The sequence below is a fragment of the Acanthisitta chloris genome, unplaced genomic scaffold (assembly GCF_000695815.1).
Source record: "Acanthisitta chloris isolate BGI_N310 unplaced genomic scaffold, ASM69581v1 scaffold4795, whole genome shotgun sequence".
Lineage (NCBI taxonomy): Eukaryota > Metazoa > Chordata > Aves > Passeriformes > Acanthisittidae > Acanthisitta > Acanthisitta chloris.
The window spans coordinates 41,045-64,284 of record NW_008673356.1 but is presented as its reverse complement, the minus strand read 5'-3'; the positions used below and the strand labels follow the sequence as shown (position 1 = coordinate 64,284).

Sequence of the window (23,240 nt, the reverse complement as noted above, 5' to 3'; positions counted from 1 at the left end):
AAGACCAGCTGAAACGTTGGCTGAAGACAGAAGTGCAGTGTAACTACAACATCCCAATTCTCGGAAAACACATCTTCTTCAAGGGAAAGCTAACTTTCCACTCTGTTTTCCACACATTTGCTCCTTGAGTTGTCTCCCATTAGGCAATTTGGAGAGGAATATACACAGCCATAATACAAACCCGATGTGCCCCTGGAATTTGTCTAAATCCTAAATACTAAGAGATGCTTCTAGAGGAGCAGCTGACAAGTCACTCATCCCCTCTCATTCTCTTCCAATTTGGTGGGGAAGCTAATGAAATTAGGATAGTCAGTCGACTGTCAGTTTGGGATCAGCTTTCCTGGCCAACCAGTGCACTGCTGATTGTCAGGCTGGGAACTGGGCTCAAATCTGACACTGCTGTGGTTCAGCCCTGGAGGGAGCAGGCTGCTCATCGTGCTCCTTGCTCAGCGTACGATGGAAGGACGGGCAATCCTCAAGCTTTATCTGAAGATTTATCATCTGTGCTAAGCAGGCAGAACTGCAGCTCATTAACTCCTCTGCTGCTCCAGAGGTGACCCTTGGAAACAGGAGAGGATTGTAGGCATTAACAGCATGAACCAACATAATTATAGATCTGAAGGCAAGAGATTTAAAAAATGCAGAAGACACAGGAGATAAAGCATCAGAGAAGCAAGTCAGCCAATTTAAATAGTTTTAGAAACCATCTCTGTTCAGATATTCAATTCTAAGAAGTCTTAAGGGAGAGCTTCCCTCAGGCACTGTTCTTGGAAAGACCTGCAGTAAGCAGTTGCACAAAGCACGTGTCAGATTAGCTGTGAGTGCTCAAGCACCATGTGAGCACTTTCACACTTCAGCTTCCTGCGACAGCCATTACCAACAGAACACGTAGGAACACTGCAAATGAGACATGTTGCTGGTCAGAGCTTCCCAAACAGAACAGCAGGCAATGAAAGTTTGCTCAGCACTCAGGACACAATCTGGATTCATTCCTACCAGTTCACTACAGGAAGTTACTTAACACACTCCCCATAAGAAAACACTGGCTAAAAATAAAAGAAACTGGAGTCTTATATATCTCTCTGTGAAGGCACTGTAGAGCAGTAAGTCACATGCAGGTGCACACTTGAATTCTGTGAATAGATGTCATTTCATTTAGAAATATGGTGTGGCTACTGTGGGAAAACACTGCATGTTTGTTGATAACTTGTAAAATCCCCTTACACTGCATAAATCCTCGATGCGCTGGGAAAGCAGCCACCATACACAGAGCATACAGCAGCACTTCAATGGGCCACAGAGTGAAACCAGATGTGGATGTACAGAGAAATAACATTAGCTGAGATGACTGAACAGGGCTGAGTGGGTGGGCAACCTGGAGGACCCTCTGAGAAGGAACGTGGTTCGTACAATACCGGCAACCACAGGAAAGCTGCTTGCTGTAGGAAATTTCTGGTTGTTACTCAGTAGTACAGTTAGCAGCAGTCTTCATCTGCAACCTTCTTCCAGGAGATCTCTTACTAACTGGATACACTGAGCAGGCAGATGTGAGGGGCGAGATCACTGTGGTTTGTGGACTCTCACAAGCATCAGGGAATCAGTGATGAGGAGTCCCAGAGTTTATTTGCACATTTATGGTTCCAAACCTAATCCTAATATATGCAATACCCAGTACTGTATTTTCTACAGATCCCCTCAGAAGTCTCCATGATAACTGCCTCTAAAGTCAGGTTTCACAATTAAAAGAAAGAAGTTGCAGAACCCTCTCTCCTCACTTCACACACAAATTGTTCCTTACACTCTCCTAAAGGCTCACCAGAGTGACAGCAGCAAGTAGCTAACAAATGTTGTACAACCAACAAAATCTGGACATATGAGGGATAAAGACCAAGCACGAACCCAATGCATCTGTCACAACAGGAGAGCCATTTGGCAGCTAAAGAAGTGCATAAATGGCTAAAAAAAAGGCATTTAGTAAGAAAAGTACATAGAGAAAATTGTCCAAGATGCAGAAGTACAACCAAGCCTTGATCATGCCAGACTATATTCACTGGTACAAAGATGCACAGTGAAAAAAGATGCAATTGATGTGGATTAACAGTTGGAACATTAACTATACGTTGGAAGTGTTAAGGATAATCTACTAAGAACAGAGTTTTTTTCCCATTGGATAATGCACACTGTGTTCAGCTCCTTGGCTAAGAATTACACTTTTATCCTTGTGAATATTATTGCAGAGTACGTAGGTTTATTTCAATCCCATAAACCAAGGAGTTTCTGTTCCCTCCGAACACACACTTCTGCTGCAGGACAAACAGGGCAGGAAAGAGGAACACACACATTTGTTATGTATGTAGGGATTACTCCTGATGCATTAGGCAATTAAATCCCAACCCTTGTTCTCCACATGCTTTCTTCTGCCCACGGCAGAGGAAAGGCAGAAGTAAATTAACATACATCATCAGGGTAGAGAGGGCATAATAATTAAATCCTGATGAAGTTAAGAGGGACTGATAAGCAAAGACAAAATGACAGCATGGCCATGGCACCAGGCTCTCTGCACCTTTGAGGTGTTTCCTCTCTTGGACTCTCTGAAGATGCTACAGACATTAGGGGGGAAAAAAAGCACCAAGCTCTTGAAGAAGGATTCCCTAGAAACCTGGCTGGAGTCTGGGTTCACTGCTGGGTCTCCATGCTGCTGTCAGACAGCGAGGGCCAAAGAGTTTTTGTAGACTCTATCAGCCTGAAGAAGAAAGGCTACATGATGCTTATTACCTTGAAAGCCTGAACTGCTCCACAAGAGGACTCCATGGAGCACCAGCTGTCCTGTCACTGCCACAACAGCACGAACCCCAGGACTTCTCACCCTCACAGCAACAATGACAAAATGTGCCACAGCCTCCTTCTAACGCAGCCATCAGGATAAAAACCCTGTGAGCAAAGAGCATCTCCAGCTCTCAGGAATGTCAACACTTCCATAAACTACCATTAAGGAGTTCAGTGCTGGGAATAGGTATTTAGCAGCAAAGACAACTAAATACACTCAGAGCATAAGAATCAGCACTGGGGTGGGTATTGTACATGGACAGCAACAAAATCCCTGCATCAAGTGGCAGAACAAGTACTTGCACTGCATCCAACATTCTGTTCCAGAAACATCTCCTTCTCACACCAGCTGCATAATGGAAGTGATGAACAAGAAAATCACATGGTCAGTAAGGTCTACAGAGCTTATGCCTCAATGGAGCAGCTGGAGAGTTCTGGCTGCAGGCACAGTAACTTGACCAGACCCTCACTATGACTTGAGTGCATTGTCACCCAAGCCAGTAAAGGTGTCTTTGGGAGTGAGTGGGCCAGCAGAAGTCCAGGTAGACACATCCACAGCCTTCCCCTCATCCACCAGGCTGTCACCTGATTGTAAAAGGAGATCAGGTTGGTCAGACAGGACCTGCCCTTCCTAAACCCATGCTGGCTGGGCCTGACGTCCTGCCCATCCTGTGGGTGCTGTGTGATCACACTTAGGATGATCTGCTCCATGACTTCGCAGACACAGCTCAGGCTGACAGATCTGTAGTTTCCTGGGTCCTCCTTGCAACCCTTTTTGTGGATTGGTGTGACATTCACCAACTTCCAATGCTCTGGGACCTCCCGAGTGAGCCAGGACTGTCAGTAAATGATGGAGAGCGGCTTGGCGAACTCTTCTGCCAGCTCCCAGGTTCTGATTGCTCCCAGGTAAATGAAGTGTAGCTGCATCTCATCCCCATGCATCTGTTTCTGGATGCTGTGCTGGCCAGTCTTAGATCTGACATCAGTTGTTCTGTTTCCCCAGGGAGGGAGTAAAGAATCCACTCAGCTCTACTCAGGGGTCCCTGTAACAGGAGGATGAGATGGACAAAGCAGCTGCTCCTTCCTGAAAGCTCTGTTTTCTCCACCAAACCCCTCTGCAAAACCAGCCAGAAAGCACAAGAGCTCAAAGGAAATTCAAGGGCAGCACTTGCTGAAGGAAACAGTTTTCACCTCTGCAGCTGCCATGATCACAGTGACATACACTGATGGGTCTGGATGGTTTTCTCTTAAAGAATCCTCCTTTTCACCAATTTCCATCAACTAACACACTTAAGACTAAAATTTCAAGCTTTTATGTTACAGGTGCAACATGGACATATACTGACTTCAAATGGAATCCTGCTCACACCAAAGGGATGGGGGAAGAAATGCTGCTGTAATTGCCAGATCTGGAGAGGAAATCTTAAAACTACAAGCCAACAGCAATGAAAAAAGAGAGATCCTCTGAGGCACTTCAGTGATGCATTCATCTGACGCAGCACAACACCTGACAAAAACAATGCTGCTGAAAAATGAAAACATTGCACCTTTCAGGTTCCATTGGAGAAAATAACTAAGTTCACACACAACATCAAAAAATATAAAGTTCATAGAACCATAGAATATTCTGAGCTGGAAGGGATCCACAAGGACCATCCTGTCCAGCTCCTGCCCTGCACAGGACACCCCAACACTGCACCCTGTGCCTGAGAGCACGGTCCAAACCCTCCTGGAGCTCTGTCAGCCTTGGGGCCGTGACCACTGCCCTGGGGAGCTGTTCCAGAAAAACCTTTCCCTAATATTCAGCCTAAACCTCCCCTGGCACAGCTCCAGCTGTTCCCTTGAGTGCTGTCCCTGCTCACAGAGAGTAGAGCACCAATGGTGCTGCCCCTGCAATGTCCCCTGTGAAGAAGCTGCAGACTGTGTTGAGATCTGACCTCAGCCTCCTCTTCTCCAACTGAACAAGCCTCTAGGCCCTTCCCCATCCTCCTGTCCCTCCTCTGGACACACTGTAAGAGCTTCAAATCATTCTGATATTGTGACACACAAAACTGTCCCCAGGACTCGAGGTCAGGCTGCCCCAGAGCAGAGCAGAGGGGACAATCTCCTCCCTCGCCCACCAGCGACGCTGGGCCTGATGCTCCCGAGGACACTGATGTCCCTCCTGGCTGCCAGGGCACTGCCAACTCAACTCTCTTCAACCTGTCATCAACCAGGACCTCCAGGTCCCTTTCCATGGGGCTGCTTTCCAGCCCATCTGTGAAAAAAAGTAGGTGTGATCTAGGCATGGTGAACCAAAACAGCCAAGGCAGGGCCCACCCCATGCTAAGGGCATCTGACAGGGCTGGTCTGCCCTGTTCAGAGGCAATAGCCAAAATCTGTGCCATGCACCACAGGAACTTCTTCCCTGCTGCTCCAAAGCCTCTCCCTTCCTTGGCCAGCTTCATTTTTACAAAATGTCTTTTGGAAGGAGCCTGTGGAGCAGAGATTTCAAAGGCTGGCTGAAAAAATTTCTAGCCATATAATGCTGACCAGAGTCTCCCCACACATTCACAAAAAATTTCTCCAGCATCATAATAAGACCAGTACTAAACAAACCCATTTCCCTCAGAACTTATACACTGCAACTTTCACACCGACCATCTCCTGAGGCTGACAGGGCCTTCGGGCAGGATCTGACTTCTTCCCCCTTCAAATTGTTCCAAGGCTTTAAATTTCAGTTCCAGTCCTAAAATCTGAACTTCTTCAGAATTCAGAAGAACACACGGTGTTTATCTGACAGCCTGGCACCACATTTTCCTAAAGTCTTCAGCAAAATCACATTCTAATTCTTGTCTTAATTAGGTGGACCTAAGTCTCCATGGAAACAAGACAATGGCACTCACCATGTGCCTAGAGATAAGGGGAACATTTATGAAATAAGTGTTCTGAACTCATCACCAGAAATAGATATTTGTGCTAATCCTCAGGGGAAAACAGAGTAGTTGGCCAAGCTTCACAAATAATATGGAAAAATTCCAGGGACTTGGGGTTCTGGAATCAGCAGGATTAACTCCCCATCCTCATGCTGTGCTGATGAACACAATCTCACAGGAATAGCTGACCCTGACACAGGACATGCCACACCAACCAGGTCCTCTCCAGAAATAAGGTCTTGCAAACTAAGTTCAGTTTTCCAGGATAACCCCCAAATCAGGTTTTCCCTGTAAAAAGCTGCTAAAGTAGCTTGGCAAATGTGACTTGGAGAGGTTTAAGTGACTGGACCACCTCTTGTGAAATGAAACCTAATTAAATATTTGGCTTCACAGTAGAGGTGGAAAGTAACCACATCTTTCCAAGAATTTGGTTTCTGATCTCTAAATGGCCTCTTATTTTCAAATCCAATTATTTCAGAAGTGACATTATGTTCTTAAAATGTGTATGAAATAAACAGATCCTGGCACCATTACATTTTCAGAGAGGCAGGGGAACCTCCCCTTGCCAAATCACTGCCTGTATTACCCTGCTGCTACCACCACTTTGTGCTTGCATGAACTTTCGACCCAAAATGCAAATGGAGCACAAGGGAAAGAATTCCAATTTGCTGTTTATCATTCCTCATTTTTCCTTCCAATTTTTAATTCAGGTTTGTGATTATCTGTCAAAATCTGACAGCCAGAGAGCACATTCTCCTTTGAGCTTATCTCTGCCCATAGCCCACTATAGTACCAGCTACAGCCAATCTGTAACTCTTGTCATTAGAACCAGTCTAGCAGAACTTGATTCATCTTTCTGCTTCACAGGGAAAATAGCAAACGACAAGATTTTTGTGTGACATCAAGTATATTTTACTGTATTAAAAAATCAAGTCCTTTGGACACAAGATAAATGTGTTTTAACAACTGGCACATAATTGAATAAATGCTAATATGGCAGCCTTTGGCTCACAGAAACAGGGAGATGTTATTAAAGGTCCAGACAAATATTTGAAGAAAAAACATATTGGTATTCAGATACAAAATTCCTCCTCACAGCTATGATGAAAATCTTACTTAAGAGCTTCTGCACACAGCTGTGAAAAATGAAGGAATGGTAAAAGTACAGAACTGTAGAAGAACACAACTTCAGGCTTAAAAATAGTAAGAGGAGGAAAAAGTTTAGTGCTCCTAATCTTATAACTGAGTTCGGTTGTTACTGGTACTCACCATCTACATTTTTAAGCAGTGTTAAGAGCTTCTTTTGACAGCCCTTTAGGGAAGCAATTTGCAATAGCACTTTAAAGTGATTTATTTGAAAAATTATAATGGACTTTTGGAAGTGGAAGAATTATCAGACCCCTGACTATTAGGAGAAACACTAGCCCCACTCCAGGTTGGAAACTTGGCAAACAGCAATATTTCATAGCAGCCTTCCAGGATCTGAAGGGGCTACAGGGAAGCTGGAGAGAGATACTTTATTAGGAACTGCAGGGACAGGACAAGGAATAATGGGGATAAATTGAAAGAGGGAAATTTAGATTAGATATTAGGAAGAGGTTTTCCCTGTGAGGGTGGTGAGACACTGTCCCAGGGTGCCCAGGGAGGCTGTGGCTGCCCCAACCCTGGCAGTGTTCACAGCCAGGTTGGATGAGCCTTGAGCAACCTGCTCTGCTGGGAGGTGTCCCTGCCCAGGGCAGGAGTTGGGGCTGGATATTCTCTGAGCTCCATTCCAATCCCTTGACGTTCCATGAATCAGAGAGCTTGAAGGAAATATGTAAACAGGGAAAAGCCTGCTGTGGCACAATACCCTTGTCATCCTGCCTTCCTGTCCAGCTTGGCAATCTTGAAGAATGAGGAGTGGGAAACTGCCTGCGCAAACGGAGCAGGGATGACTCTGGAAGTAGACACTGGTTTTCCAACAAACACTTCTCCACTTTAACAGACCAGACAAAGACGCATATATTCCCTGAATTTGGGCAAAGAGAGGCTTTACTTACTCTTGGTCCAGTGAAGTCCAGAGGCAGGAGCCCACGGCTGACAAGTTCTGGCTCCTTCCAGCTTTACTGGGGCCACTGACTGCTTGGAGACTATTGCCAACGCCTGAAATTCTACCCTAAGCAACTGACAACCACTAACAACTGAAGCTTCTCACGGGTTTATAGGCACAAGCATGGAAGGGAAAGCACAGACCTACATGGGATTTTATCTGAACAGCCCTGGCTCTGCTTCTATTTCCTGGCTCTCTCCACCTGAGCCTGGATACACAGGAGTTCCCTGCATGCCCCAGGAATATTTAACATCCTTGAGGATATAAGCATTAGTTAGAAACTACAGGAATCCTATGTGGAAGCAGCTGGATTGCCAGGCAGTTTGAACGGGCAGCAACCATGGCAACAGCTCGGAGTTTCCTCCCTGCACAGGGCAGACAGCCCTGTTCCCACGCTCATTACTCACCGCACTATTTTAAGCACTAGTGGCACTCTGAGCTGCTCCAGCTCCATCCCAGAGCTTGGCACGAGATAACCCCTTACTCTGCACATTCTGCATGGATCACACCAGCCACCTGAGCTTTAGACAATGAAAAATAAAAATCTACCAGCTGAAACTCCAAGAAAGTGAAGGTTCAAGGGAGTGTTAGAAAGCTGCATTTCCTGACTTCCAAACACCAATGTGTCTTCTATCCATTTTGATGGAGATGAGCTCTGACTTACCAAGCTGTGCAGTGCAAATTCATCTCCTAATTTTAGGGTTCAATGTATTTATTGTTAATTTAATGAAATTTAGGATTTTTTTTAAGAAACATGTCCATTACTACAATTTATTGTTAAGGCATACCCTTTCCCCACTCTCAGGTATTCAAATACTGACTTTTTTTTACATTTATTATTCATACTGGGGATGGAAGAAGCACAAGGGGTTTGGTCTTCTCCTGCTTATTTCATCCTAGCAAGAATTGTCATTTCTTCCATTGCACTAGCAAATCTATAGCAACTAAACAATCACAGCATCAAATAGCAGGTTGGGACACTTCAAGAGGCCTCAGAATGTCCTCAGAACATCTTCAAGGAATCTTCCCATCTCTAACAATAACAATTCCTATACAAATGTTCCACTTACAGAAATGAGGTAAGTGTAACATGAAATTGTTCAGTGTTCTATGCAAAGGTTTCCACGCTGCTTTTTTCCCATTTTCTTTAAAGAACTAGACCAGATTTGTGCAGAAAGCAAGTAAATATAATACTGTGAGGAGTTCTTAATCCCACAAGCCTCTTATCATTGCAGTATCACTTTCATTCCTTACAGGGAAAAGACATCTCCCTTCAAATAATAAAGCTCACAGTTAAATATCAAGTTTGATCTCATTCTGCCTCAGTTGTATTTCATGTTTGGTTCTTTATCTTTAAATGCTTATAAATTATGCAACAAGGTTTATAAAAAGCTATTTGAAAAGGCCATTATGCTTTCCAGCAGATCCATTTTACTGCTGGGTTAAGAGTTCTGAGTAATTTTGATTTCTGAGTGCCAAGCAACACATACTGACATTTGCCATTGCAGAATGATTCCATTAGTTCACATCTGCCTTCAACATCAAAACACGTGCTTCCCCTCTAATGAATTTCAGACCAATAATTTCACATCCTGAAATAAATCCATGACAGTCTGTGGTACAACTCAGAGTTCTGTGGTGGGTACAGAGCAAACAAAGCAAGACACATTTTGTGCCTGCACGCAGGACACCGCGATGACCCTGATTTACCAGAAACACTTCAAAGTAAGTGAGCAAACCCAACTCTGTACATCTTAAACAAGATAAGAAAAATTTATATTAAAGAGTAATTTCTGAAGTTTCTTTACCACTGATACCCCTGTGGGATTTATCATCATAGGACTGATTATCGCTCCCATCAAACCAGTGGAGAGGGGAGAAATCCCATATGGTGACCAAAGCCATATTTGCAATAGTCAGTCACAGCTTTAGGAGTAACAAGTTACATTTTAAACGACTGCTGTTTAAGCATTAACCCTCAGATCACCTTCTAAGGAGAGTGGCCAATACATTTAACATTCAGTAATACATGGAACTGTCTTGGATTAGTGTGTCCTTAACCAGCTGTTTTATTAAAATCCATAGTCCCAGAAGAGTTCCAAAAGCCTCTAAATGAAAGAAGGATGGTGTTAGCACCAAGTTAAAGCACATGGTGTGGCAGTGAGCTGCTGAGGACGTTTTTTTCATCATCTGAAAAGCAGCAGGGACACAGATACACAGCTCCAACATGTACCACCTTTGAAACCCCAACAATATGTAACATGATTTTTCCTGCAACTATGATCCATCAGAACACTTACCTCTATGTCCTGGATTATCTTTGGGTATAAGGACCTGTAAAACGAATTGGGGGGCCCATCTGTTGGTCTGTTTTTAAACAGGTACTGATCCCTAGAAAGAACAAAAAACACAGCAGAGTCCAACCTTTAAAGGAATGCTTTCATTCCAAGCCTGCCCAGAACAAACCCTTAGGATATATTCTCACAGAATTCCTGGAAGAAATTTCAGTATTGCCATTACAGCCCTTGTGACTTTGCAATTTGACAAGTATTTTAAAATGTCCAGGATTGAACAGATAACAGGTGTTTTCCTTATGGTTTTCCAGTTAAGATTCACTACTCCAGAAGGTTTATAGGTAACAGGGTGTCATACCCTTGCTCTTTCCATCGTGCCTTGCCTTTGCTCAGGCACACCACTAGAGAGCACAGGGAAACAGGTTTCTGCAGGACATCTCTTCAGATACTTGTAGAGGATGGGAAAAACTCCATTACCACAAGCAGAAATGGTTTCTCTGAGAAGGTTCTGCAGCTATTTTACATTTTAAGCAAAAAAAAGGTTAAATTGGAAATATTTCACTCAAGAAAAAGCCCTGCAAATGTGTTGTCACTAGTTTTTGTGAGCTGATTGAATTGTTAGTTCTCCCTACAAAGCAGAAATTCCAAATGTGCAGACAGACTTAGAGCAAGAGGTGACAGACACAGGTAGACAAAACGACAGGGACAAAGCCAGAGCAGGAAGCTGACAGCTTTGCTCACAGCTACACCCCCAGTCCCTAGGAGAGACCAGGAGCTCAGCAATACCCATTCACTACAAACCTCCTTTTTGGCAGAGCTCGTCACTAAGGAATTTGTAAAGGCAACACTGTAAAAGGAAACTGAGTTAGGCAGGTACTTACCAACCCCTCCTTTCTGACAGCCCCTTCCACAGTGGATCTGTGCGTACCATTCTTTCAATCAGCTTCTTCCACAGCATCCCCTCCGAGATGACCCTCTGCCACTCCTTACAGACCAGCTCTGCTGCACAGAGTGATCTGGCATCAAGGTAGGAAAGGATGTTTTCTGCTATGTGATCTAAGCCTTGCTCTACAAAGAAATAAAGCCAATCAAACTGTCAGTCACCGCACAGACAACGACTAAACAAGCTTTGCAATAGAGCCCAGAGAGGCAGAGCTTACGGCACTGCACGTGGCAATTAGTGCTGTGTGTAGAAGCACCAGTCACAGATTAATGCAACAGATACATCAAAACATCTCAAAGGCTTCACAGCTTTCCTGCTCTGTTCTGGCTGTTGGACTGTCCCATTGCCCCAGAGTGAGAATGAGCACAACAATGCATCCAAAGAGGTATGGGCAGCAAGTGAGGGAGGGGATTCTCCCCCTCTACTCTGCTCTCATGAGACCTGACCCTAAGTACTGCACACAGTACTGCTGCCCCCAACACAAGAAGGACATGGAACTGTTAGAGCAAGTCCAGAGGAGCCCACAAATTTAAAAAGAGGGTTAGAGCACCAACCCTATGGAGACAGGATGAGAAAGTTTGGGCTGTTCACAGCATCCTCACAGGCAAACTCAGGCAGTGTGAGTTAGACACTAAGGTGCATCGAGAAGTGGCTCAGCAGCCACAGAGATCTGTGATCAGTGGCACGGAGTCTAGTTGGAGGCTGTCACTAGTGGCGTCCCACAGGGGTCTATACTGGGCCCAGTATTGTTTAACTTACTCATCAATGACTTGGATGAGGGAACAGAGCTGCCTTCTCAGCAAGTTCCTGATGACACAGAACTGGGAGGAGCTGCTGATACCTCAGAGGGCTGTGCTGCCCTTCAGAGGGACCTCGACAGGTTGGAGGGATGGGCAGGCAGAACCAACTGAGATTCAACAGGGCAAGTGCAGGTCCTGCCCCCAGGGAGGAATAACCCCAAGCACCAGGACACTGACCTGCTGGAGAGCAGCTCTGCAGAGAAAGCCCTGGTGGACAACAAGCTGACCCTGCCCAGCAGTGTGCCCTGGAGGCCAAGAAGGCCAATGGGATCCTGGAGAGCAGTAAGAAAGGTACTGCCAGCAGGTCAAGAGAGGTGCTCCTGCTCCTATACTCGGCCCTGGTGAGGTATATCTGGAGTGCTGTGTCCAGTTCTGGGCTCCTCAGGACAAGAGGGACATGGAGCTCCTGAAGCAGGTCCAGCAGAGGGCAACAAGTATGATGAAGGCACTGAAGCACCACATTTAGGAGCACGGGCTGAGGGAGCTGGGGCTGTTCAGCCTTGAGAGGAGACAGCTGAGGGGATACACAAGTATCTGAAGCAGGTGCCAAGAACATGGATCAGGCTCTCCTCAGTGGTGCAAACCAGTAAAACAAGAGACAACAGGCAGACACGGATGCTCAGGAAGTTCCACCTGAACATAAAGAAGAACTTCTTTCCTGTGCAGTGACTGAGCACTGAACAGACTGCCCAGAGAGGGTGTGGATTCTCCCTCACTGGAAATATTCCACACCCATCTGGATTCAATCCTGTGCCATGTGCTCTAGGATGACCATGTTTGAGCAGGGAGGTTGGAGCAGATGACCTACTGTGGTCCTTCCCAACCTGACCCATGCAGTGATTCTGTTCTGCCTGGAGAACAGATGCTGCATGGAGACCTCACAGGACCTTCCAGTGTCTGAACGGGCTACAGGGAAGCGGAAGAGGGACTCTGCATCAGGGACTGTAGTGACAGGACAAGGGGGAATGGGTTTAAACTGACAGGGAGGAGGTTTAGATGGGATATTAGAAAGAAATTGTTCCCTGTGAGGTTGATGAGGCACTGGTACAGGTTGCCCAGAGAAGCTGTAGCTGCTCCATCCCCGAAAGGTTCAAGGCCAGGCTGGATGGGGCTTGGAGCAACTTGGTCTGGTGGAAGGTGTCCCTGACCATGGCAGGGCATTGGAACAAGGTGAGCTTTAAGGTCCCTTCCAACCCAAAGCATTCTATGAACCCAAAATTCACCAGAGTGCAAGCAGCAGAAACAATTTTGCTACTTCTGGGCACAGGATCCTGGACTGTTTGAGCTCATGACCCAAAAAGATGGTCACTTCCAAGCAGCAGCAACAAAAAATTCAACTACTGATTCTTTAGCTATTCCCTCACATGTAACAATAGATAATCCAACTCAGCACAAGACAGGACTCCACAGGAACAAATACAGACAGAGCAATAAGAGAGTGATCAAAGATTCTGCAGACATTTTATTGCACCAAACACAAGGACATGTTTTATATTTAAGCCCTTTCCATAATCTGAAGGTGCCAAGTTCACTCTGCTCCTGAATTTTGTTCAGGACTCTGAGGCAGAGCACATGCCAGAGATACTGTGCCCTGCAGCCTGCTGTATGCAGAGGAAATCAATGAGTTAGACAGTAATTTGCTAATTGCAAATGGTACTTTAATATCCAAGGTAGTTATCCCAATTCATGGACTACTGCCCCTAGATTCAGACTAAGGGAAATGATTCCTGAATGACTTGCACCAGAAGCTGGGGGCGGGTGGGGTGTTGAGGCTTCTTCTCAGTCAGGGAAAAAAAAATCAAGAGTGACAATTTTTTTAAACAACTTCAAGCTGAGCAACTCAAGACTGTCACATTCCATACAGCATTTATCTAGGAGCCAATGGATGCAATTGGTTCTCATAAGAGAATCAGCTAAGAACCCTTAGGATCAGCAGGAGTCAATAAAAGAATCACAAGGGGTGACAGTTCAGCTTCTACATCCTAAATTCCTGTGCAAAATAAATCTAGTTTAGCTTCCCAAAGATTTTCCTATGTATTTACAATAGCCACATGAATGGATATTCCCTGCTGCTCTGCCACCCTCGAAGCACCACTGGTTGAGCTTGGGTGCTGCTGATCTGAGAGCACCAGGTGTGCTGGGTCAGCCTGAGCTCAGCAATGTACCACAAGAGAACTCCCAAGTGTGCAGACATGACTCCAAACAAAAGCCTTTTGGCAGTACTCAGCCCAGAAACATCCACCTGGGCAACGCTGACGCTGTAATTTCAGCTGCAGCACAAGGTACATCGGTCAACAAGTAATAGTTATAGAACCACAGAATGGTTTGGGTTGGAACAATCTTAGAGCTCATCTCATTCCACCCCCCGTCACAGGCAGCGACACCTTCCACTAGACCAGGTTGCTCAGAGCCCCATTATCAGGGGACTGGGGACACACAGACTTTCCCTATGAAGATCCCAGCAGCTTGGTAAGCCCTGTGATCTTCTGATATCACAGCAGGGTTACATGTACATGATGCACTCAACACCTCAGCAAACACATCAGCACTGGGGTCTGGCCCATTGATCCAGGACTATGAAGGCCTCGTGCTGTGACTCATTATTCCATACCTCTCAGTTAATGCTTATCCAAAGGCACTGGGGACTGAGGCTGGAGCTGGGACAGTAAATAAGCACAACAATAAATATGATTAATGCAGTTAAGTAACCTGCCCCCATAGACCTATCAGGATAAAGACCAGGTGGAACTGATAAAGTTATATACACAGAAGCCACTTTGTAATATACTCCCACTCCATTTAAAATAGCAATCAAACTTTTCTTGTTCATGTTCCAATTACAGTGAAACATGTAACACGTTCCACTACAATTTTCAGTCCCACAGAAAGTTACTGCTAAGTCTGGAACTTATTTCAAAGGTCCTGCAATTCTGCTTTCCCCAAAACTCCCTTGAATCCAAGATCTAGAATAGCTTCATTTTTGGGAATAACATAAGTCATTTAGCCAAGCATGAAAAAAATATTTCAAACTAGGAGATAACAACCTTTAGAATTTTCTACTTTGTCTCATGACAGCATACTTTAAGCTTCAAATAGTTCTGAAAAATCAAAGGAAAAACTCTTAACTTTGCAAAGACTTAAGAGAGTGTGTTCATGTAGTCCGCTACTGCACATTAAACTTGGCGTGGCCTTTCTAAAAACAAGCAGCAACAGAAAGGAGAAACCAATACATGTAGCTTTATTAATTTCTTCTACCTAATTTAGAGAACTATAAAAAGGCTCTAAAGAATGGTGAAAGCAATGCAACAAGGTTCAAATAACCAGTGGGTCTCAAATCTCACCACTTCCAAACCAGCAAATTCTCTCTTAACACCACCATGTGTCTGAGCAGCTTTGGGCTGCCCTATCTCCTACATCAGCACTTTGAGGAAAATACCAGGGTGTTTAAATGCTCTGTAAAATGCTCTGCCAGCCTGCCACATCCCAATCTTGCTAGCACATAACAACTCTGATATTCTAAATACTGCTTACTTGGAGTATATTTATCTTACTGCGATGTTATGTGATATGAAACAGTTCTCAAGGTTTTTTTCCCCAGAAAATACAATCACTGCAAGGTCGCTTTCAAGGGTCAGTTTAAAATCATGAACCCTTGGCTATCAAGACAATCAACTAACTCATTGTGCAAAGTGGAGAACATGGCTGGAGAAAAACCAAACAGGTCTGCTGAGTGAGCATTTCTGATTGTGAAGGTTGCAGGTACGAACAGGGCACACACCATGTCTCAACAGGCACAGACCTGACAGCTATTTTAGACGTCAGTACCAAATGGCTGTGTTGAACAACACAACAACAAGCTATCAGAGCCTCACAGACTGGGTCAGGCAGTGAGGGACCGGTGTGTCATCTAGTCCCCCCTCCCTGCCCAAGCAGGACCATCTCAAAGCACATGGCACAGAACTGAGACCAGATGGTTCTGGAACATCTCCAGTGAGGGAGAATCCACAGCCTCTCTGAACAACCTGTTCAGTGCTCACTCACTGCGCAGGTAAGAAGTTCTTCCTCTTGTTCAGGTGGAACTTCTTCTGCATCAGTTCCTGCCTGTTGCCTCTTGTGCAATGGCTGGGCCCCCCAGAGCAGAGCCTGATCCCTTCTCAGACACATCCTGCAGACACTGACAGACACTGATGAAGTTCCTATCAGCGTCTCTTCTCAAGGCTGAACAGCCCCAGCTCCCTCAGCCTGTCTTCCTAAGACAGATGTTCCAGTCCCTTCAGCATCTCCGTAGCCTCTGCTGGACCCACTCCAGGAGCTTCATGACTCTGGACTGAGAAGCCCAGAACTGAACACAGCACTCCAGCTGTGCCTCACCAGGGCTGAGCAGAGGGGCAGGATCACCTCCCTGACCTGCTGGCAAGGCTGTTCCTAATGCACAGCAGGACCATTGGCATTCTTCAGGGCACACTGCCATACAGAGACTGTGCAGTACATCTCTAACACTGCAACCACAAGGCAGACCTCTATGTATTGTCCCATCATAGCACACATCCCATTTTGAAGAGGAAGTTTTTTCTACACACAGCACTGCGATTCCCAAAGCAAACAGTGCAGAGGACACAGCTATTCACCCCTGGAAGTGTGAACTCCATGTGAGCAGAGCACTACACCAAGGTTCCTGCAGGAAACGTGTTCAAGGCTACCTTTCACTGCACTGCTTTTATTTCAGCCATGGACTGAAGGTTGTGCATGGGACAAGAGCAGCCATGCTGGGACTGGAATATGTTGCTCACACCTTGCTTACAGTTTTGAGTAGGTTTTGAAATTTAATGACCGTGAACACAGAATCACAGAATAATCAGAGTTGGAAGGGACCCTTGAGGATCATCTAGTCCAACTCCTGGCCCTGCACAGGACATCCCTGAGAACCACACCATGTGCCTGACAGATGTGAAACGAACAATTCCCAAGGGAGAAAGTGGTAAACAAGCAGAAGATGCTCAGATGATATGGAGAAGAGAAGCTTTTGTGTTTTTTGCAGCTTTCCAGTACCTGAAGGGGCTACAAGAAAGATGGAGAGGGACAATTTACAAGAGCCTGGAGTGCCAGGACAAGGGGGAATTACTTCACACTGACAGAGAGCAGGGAGAGATGAGATATTGGAAAGAAATTCTTCCCTGTGAGGTGCTGAGGCACTGGCACAGGTTGCCCAGAGCAGCTGTGGCTGCCCAAACCCTGGAAGTGTTCCAGGCCAGGTTGGACAGGGCTTGGAGCAACCTGGGCTAGTGGGAGGTGTCCCTGCCCAGAGCAGGGGTTTGGAACAAGATTTTAAGGTGATTCCATGATATTCAAGACCAAGAAAATATTTTCAAATTTTGTCTGTTACTGCCATCTCCTGACAACAAACTAAGCAATTACCCTCACCCTAAAGGAGAGATGAGAACTCCAAGATGCTGCAAAGTTATTGACAACCAACCCAAAAGAAAGCCACACTGCAAAGCATCCTTTCAACTCAACATGTGCCTAGTTTAGTGGGTTTTTGTTGTTGTTGGGTTTGGGTTTTTTCCCCTACTCTCCCATCCCTGGATTGTCTTTCAGAAGACACTGAATAAAGCATCTTAAGAATCAAACTTGAAATGCCTTTCAGAGTCAGCACTTGCTTTCTATCCTGACACCTTTCAGCACATGGCAAATACAGGAATGCTGAAGTCCATGGTTTTAGGACTTCCCATTTAGAAATCCATGTGATGTCTAAGTAACACAGTGTGTATTCATCCACTTACGTTCAACCACTTTTAGTTTTCTTTCTTGTGAAATAATATTTTTCACAAGGTTTTTCCAAAGTTCTCCAGATTAAATGCAGTTGTCCAGGACTAAGAAAAACACGTGACAAAGCAGTAACACGTTGCAATTGTTCTTTCACCCAACTGCACTAGAAAGGACAATGACAATCCTCTGTGAAACAGTTGCAAAAATCTGGATTCAAACCCACCTCTCATGCTCCGAGCCTGAAAATGCAACTGGAACAACCATGCCACCACTTCCAATGCATTCCCAAGCTCAGCCTTCCCTGGAGGGAGCAACGCTCCCATTTCTGCCTATTGACAGGTTGATTTGAAGCAGAAGTGAAGAGCTGGCAAACCACTGCTGAAGCACCCAGAGTCACTCATGCCATCTCCTCAGAGAGGGAAAAACCTCATGGTGCCACCACAGAGCTGCCACAGCATCCCCAGCCGAAGCCTCTCCACCACTTCAGGGAACGGTGTGACACAAGCTGTGCTCCAGAAAGCACAGAGCACTGCAGTGGGTTTGGTGCCTTTCTGCAGCACGTGCAGAACTCAGAAGCACCAGGCTAAGACTCGGGTCCTCTCAAAATCTGATCTTAAAGAAATCCTCTGACTGTAATGTACATACCAAGCACTTAAGAGACAGGGCTTGAAGATAGTTCCCAAGGTTAGTATATCTCCAAATAAACTAAAGTACAAGGAAAAAAAAAAATCTTTCTTCTTAAGGTGATTTCTGTTTCCTGCAAGTTAGGAAAGTTCTACAGGAGATGCAGACTTGACTGCCTCTGTACGAAGGATGTTTTACAGAGCTATCAGGCCAAATGCTCAGAGACATAAACCCCAAGTGACAAGTGCTCAGCTCCTATTTATTCACATAGAATCAGAGAACCACAGAACATCCTGAGCTGGAAGGGACCCACAACTCCAGGCCCTGCACAGCACATCCCCAATGGTCCCACCCTGTGCCTGAGAGCATTGGCCAAACACTCCTTGAGCTCTGTCAGATTTAGGGCAATGACCACTGCCCTGGGGAGCTGTTCAGTGCCCAAACACCTCTGGGGGAAGAACCTTTCCCTAATATCCAATCTATCCCTCCCCTGACACAGCTCCAGCTGTTCCCTTGGGTCCTGTCACTGCTCACAGAGAGCAGAGCACCAATGGTGCTGCCCCTGCAATGTCCCTGGTGAGGAGCTGCAGATCATGGTGAGCTCTGACCTCAGTCTCCTCTTCTCCAGCTGAAGAAGCCAAGTGCCCTCAGCCACTACTCATGTCGCTCCTCTAGGGCCTTCCCCATTCTCCCATCCCTCCTTCGGACACTCCCTACCAGCTTTAGATCTGCCTGATAATGTTACACCCAAAAATGCTCCCCGGACTCGAAGTGAGGCTGTCCCAGGGCAGAGCAGAGGGGACAATCCCTCCTTTGACCTGCTGGCAATGCTGGGCCCAAGGCACCCCAGGACACTGATGGCCCTCCTGGCTGCCGGAGTACGGCTGACTCAACTCAATTCAACCCCAGGCTTTGTCAGACTCTTGCTGTGGTGTGACCCTGGTACCAAAGGCTCATTAATGTTTAACTGAGCTGAGCCCAGGGTTTCAATCAAAGCTCCCTGCACTCAGCTAGCACATCCCCACAACAGCACCAACACCCATGTGCAGCTCAGTCTGGGACTGTACACTCTCAGCCCACGCACCTGTCCACGATGAAGCCAGTATTTCTTTGAGTTTTAAGGATCAGCTGGGAATTAATACGCAAAAGCCTTTTCTTTAACAAGATGCTCCATTTTCACAATTCCATGTAACACTGGTCACAGTTAAAAACAGATTCTTAACAAGTCAGAACTGGCATGTTTTCTGATGTTAAAATCTGACAATCTCATCTTCTACGAATATACAGACCATGCAGAGTTCCACACTGAGCACAAACACACAAATGCTTTGCTCTGCCATCAAGCCTATTCTTAAGATTTTTATGGCTTGTGGAAGTCACAGATTTAAATTGTTACATTAAAAAAAGATGCAAGTAAAATATTTACCCTGATTAGCATAGCAGGAACAGGTCCAAAGCACAGATACTTAGGCCCACTACAATTGCATCAGACAACATGCAGGACTCAGTTTAAGGCCTGAAATAGTTGCATATCCCTATTTTACATTAAAAGAGAGTCTTTAGCTTTAGAAAGTTTCTGAAATAGGTACTAAAACCTGCCCGTTTTCTTAAGTAAAACGCATCTATTGATGGACTTTCCAAAGAAAAACATGACAACCATCTCTTATGCCTCACAAGAGTTTTTGCAGTTTTATAGAATACAGTGAGAAATTTAGAGCTGTTCTTGAAGACAGGTCTGGTGAGGAAGGGCTGAGGGAGTTGGGGGTGGTTAGCCTTGAGAAGAGGTTCAGGGGTGACCTCATGGCTTTCTACAGCTCCTTGACAGGGTTGGAGAGAGGTGGGGATGTCTCTCCTGCCACAGCTGCAGGGAGAGGACTAGAGGGAATGGCCCTGAGTCAAGACAGAGGACAGTTGGATTAGATGTTAGGACAGATGTTTTCCCTGTCAGGGTGCTCAGACTCTGGGATATTGCCCAGGGAGCTGGTGGAGTCACCATCCCTGGAAGTGTTTGAGAGGCATATGGTTCTGGAGGATATGGTTCAGGGGTTAAAGCAGTGACAGGTTAATGGCTGGACTTGATGATCTTAAAGGTCTCTCTCAGCCTTGATGACTCTGTGATTAGAGGCACCGGCTGAAGGCTTGGTTGAATTTCAATATTAAATGAAAACAATTCAAATGTACAGAAATTTTGGAGGTCAATGTATAAATATCATTTTGTATGACAATGAAACCCAAATGTGGGATGTCAACTCTACAAAACTGACCAACATTAGATATGATCAGTCAATTCCATCAGGCAACTGCCCAGGGTTTTAATATTTTAGAAACAAATTTCATACAATATCTTGGGGGGGTTCACTGGCCCAAAACAGTGTACATTTTTCCCAGTTTTATTACACAGAAGAGATGTGGAAGGGACTTTCTTTCCTAATCAAGGGTGACGAGATAGTGCTCAAGGGGTAAAGTTATAATTCCTTTAAGGAAAGGGCACAGGATGGATGAGACTGTGGCAAGAAATATTAACATCTTAAAGGTAATTTGGGAGAATCAAAAGCATAGAGGAGCTAAGTTATACTTGCAATTATGCTGCCCATTATACACTACTGTCTTTAGAGAGTTGCTTTTGACAGGCTGGAACACACACCACTGGCAGACGTGGAAAATCAACAAGCAGAGGCTCCTGGTCCCTCTCCTCCCTGGAACCTGCAATAGCTATACAGCACCAGCCCTACTGCACACCACGAGCCCAGTCACAGCCCAGCCTGCAAGAACAGACCCTGCACCTGAACATTCTGCCCCCTCTTAGGGAAAAGCACACCACAATTACCACTTCTTTACTGAACTCAGGCACCATAAGCTTTTTCTCATGCTTCCTGCATTCTCACAGGTGCAAATTCAGTCAGGAAAGTAGCAAGCAAAAACTATATCTGTTTAAAACAAAAGAATTTGATTTCTTTAAAACAAGTGAAGCTCTTTTAAAAAGGCATCAAGGGACTCACAAGGATCATCAAGTCCAACTGCTGGACCTGCACAGCACATCCCAACAATCCCACCATGCGCCCGGGAGTGATACTTCACTGCTATCCTCTAATGTGATTCCAATACAACACAAAATTGATTTCCATCAGCTCAGATTAAGTTCTTGGGTGAATTTAGACAGATTTCTTTGCATACCACATCACCTTCAAGAAAGGCTGAATATGGAAACAATTCACAGTATTTACTTCATAAAAACCCAATATATTCTGATACATACAAATGTGGTACAAGTAAGAGTCATCTCCAAAAAATTTCCTAGGCAGAAACAGACAATATGAAAGACATCTACAACTCTGTATCAACCCTGATGTCTAAAAGCAAACAAACTAAATCTATAATTGAAGATCATACATGCACATGTAAGGTCTGGACAGTCCTACGAGGAGCAGCTGAGGGAGCTGAGGGAGCTCAGTCTGGAGAAAGGGAGACTCAGGGGTGACCTTCTCCCTCTCTCCAACTCCTGCCAGGAGGTGCAGCCAGGTCGGGCCAGGCTCTGCTCCCAGGGAACAAGGGACAGGACAAGAGGAAATGGCCTCAAGCTGTGCCAGGGGAGGTTCAAGATGAACATCAGGAGGAATTTCCTCACTAAAAGGGCTGTCAGGCTTGGAAGAGGCTGTCCAGGGAGGTGGTGGAGTCACCATCCCTGGAGATGTTCAAGAAACAACAGGACGTGGCACTCAGTGCTCTGGTCTAGTTGACAAGGTTGGAATTGATCATCTTGGAGGCCTTTTCCAACCTAAATGATTCTGTGATCACCGTGAGTCTCTACTTCACTTTATTTTTAGTTAGTCCTAGACACTCCCTAGAGAAATCAACATGACGTATTTTGAAAACAAGCAGAAAGACATATCCACAGTCCCCAAAGGAGATAGTTCCCCACAGGAAAGGAGGAGCACATTCTCCCGTGTACGGCCAGAGAAGCTCAGTGTTGTATAAAACAACTCCTGTGAAACTGAGGCGTGGGGGGAAGGACACCTCCTCTCATCACCCTCTTTCACACATTTCAAGCCTGTTTTTTTCAGAAAATAGAGCACATACAAAATTCTGTATCACTTCCAGTGCCCTACTCTGTGTTCGCCATTTGCCTCCAAGGACTAAATTAATTTCAACCATGTTTGACAGATGAGCCAAAATCCCTCCCCCATCACCTCCAAAAGCAGAATTCCTCCAGGTTTTGTGAAACTCCAGCAGCACTACAGTGGGCAGAATCCCCTAACATCTGAGCAGGATCCTGTCCAGGTACCAGGAAGGCTCATACACACAAGACCACTTAAGCACACCAGTGTCTACAAGAGCTTCCGAGCTTGAAGTATGACCAACCTTTAAAGGAGCTTCACTTCAGTGGTCCCTGTGCTCAAAAACCTACCAGTTTCCAATTCCTTTTGTGATTTGTACCACCCCCTCTTCCACCCTGTGTTCACTGTTGAGTCTTGGCGTCCTTGGGCTAACACCACAGACTGCTCGGGTGCTGCAGGGGCGAATCTGTGCTATCACACTGCCTGTGGCACACAGAACATTCTGACCACGTATTTTATACTTATTTCCCACTCCAGAAACAATGTCCACACATTTACCTTCCAAAGAATAACTGAATCACTCTCCCTAGCAGCAAAAATCCAGAAATACAATTTCTCCTGAAAATTAATGGAAAAAATATAGATTCCCAGATTAGGAGCTAGGGATTCTATACACAGAGTTATTGCTGCTCCATATTTTGACTCAAGAAATGAACAGAGTAAGTGTAAGAACAGAGAACTACTGACCCAGGTTGGCACAGATGGCTGACAGAAGAGGTTCTGGGTAACTGAAGGGAAGAATCATGGCTGGACAATACAGTACAAATCCACAGATGCTTTTGCTCTTCAGTCAGCAACAAGACTAGACAAACTAGATCCACTCATCTAAGCAGGCAGCTTTCTAGATAAGAGTGGAGAAACACAGAAC

At 45.4% G+C, this 23,240-nt stretch overlaps 1 protein-coding gene across 1 annotated transcript in view; it reads right to left on the bottom strand.

Moving 5' to 3' along the window:
* FBXW11 (F-box and WD repeat domain containing 11) overlaps window positions 1-23,240 on the bottom strand; it is a 59,514-nt gene that overhangs the window by 11,185 nt on the left and 25,089 nt on the right. The window contains exons 4-5 of the mRNA XM_009074936.1: window positions 11,006-11,192; window positions 10,131-10,221 (exon numbers count right to left, since the gene is read on the bottom strand). Of these exons, the coding sequence (XP_009073184.1) occupies window positions 10,131-10,221; window positions 11,006-11,192 (278 nt within the window). The remainder of the gene's footprint in view (window positions 1-10,130; window positions 10,222-11,005; window positions 11,193-23,240) is intronic.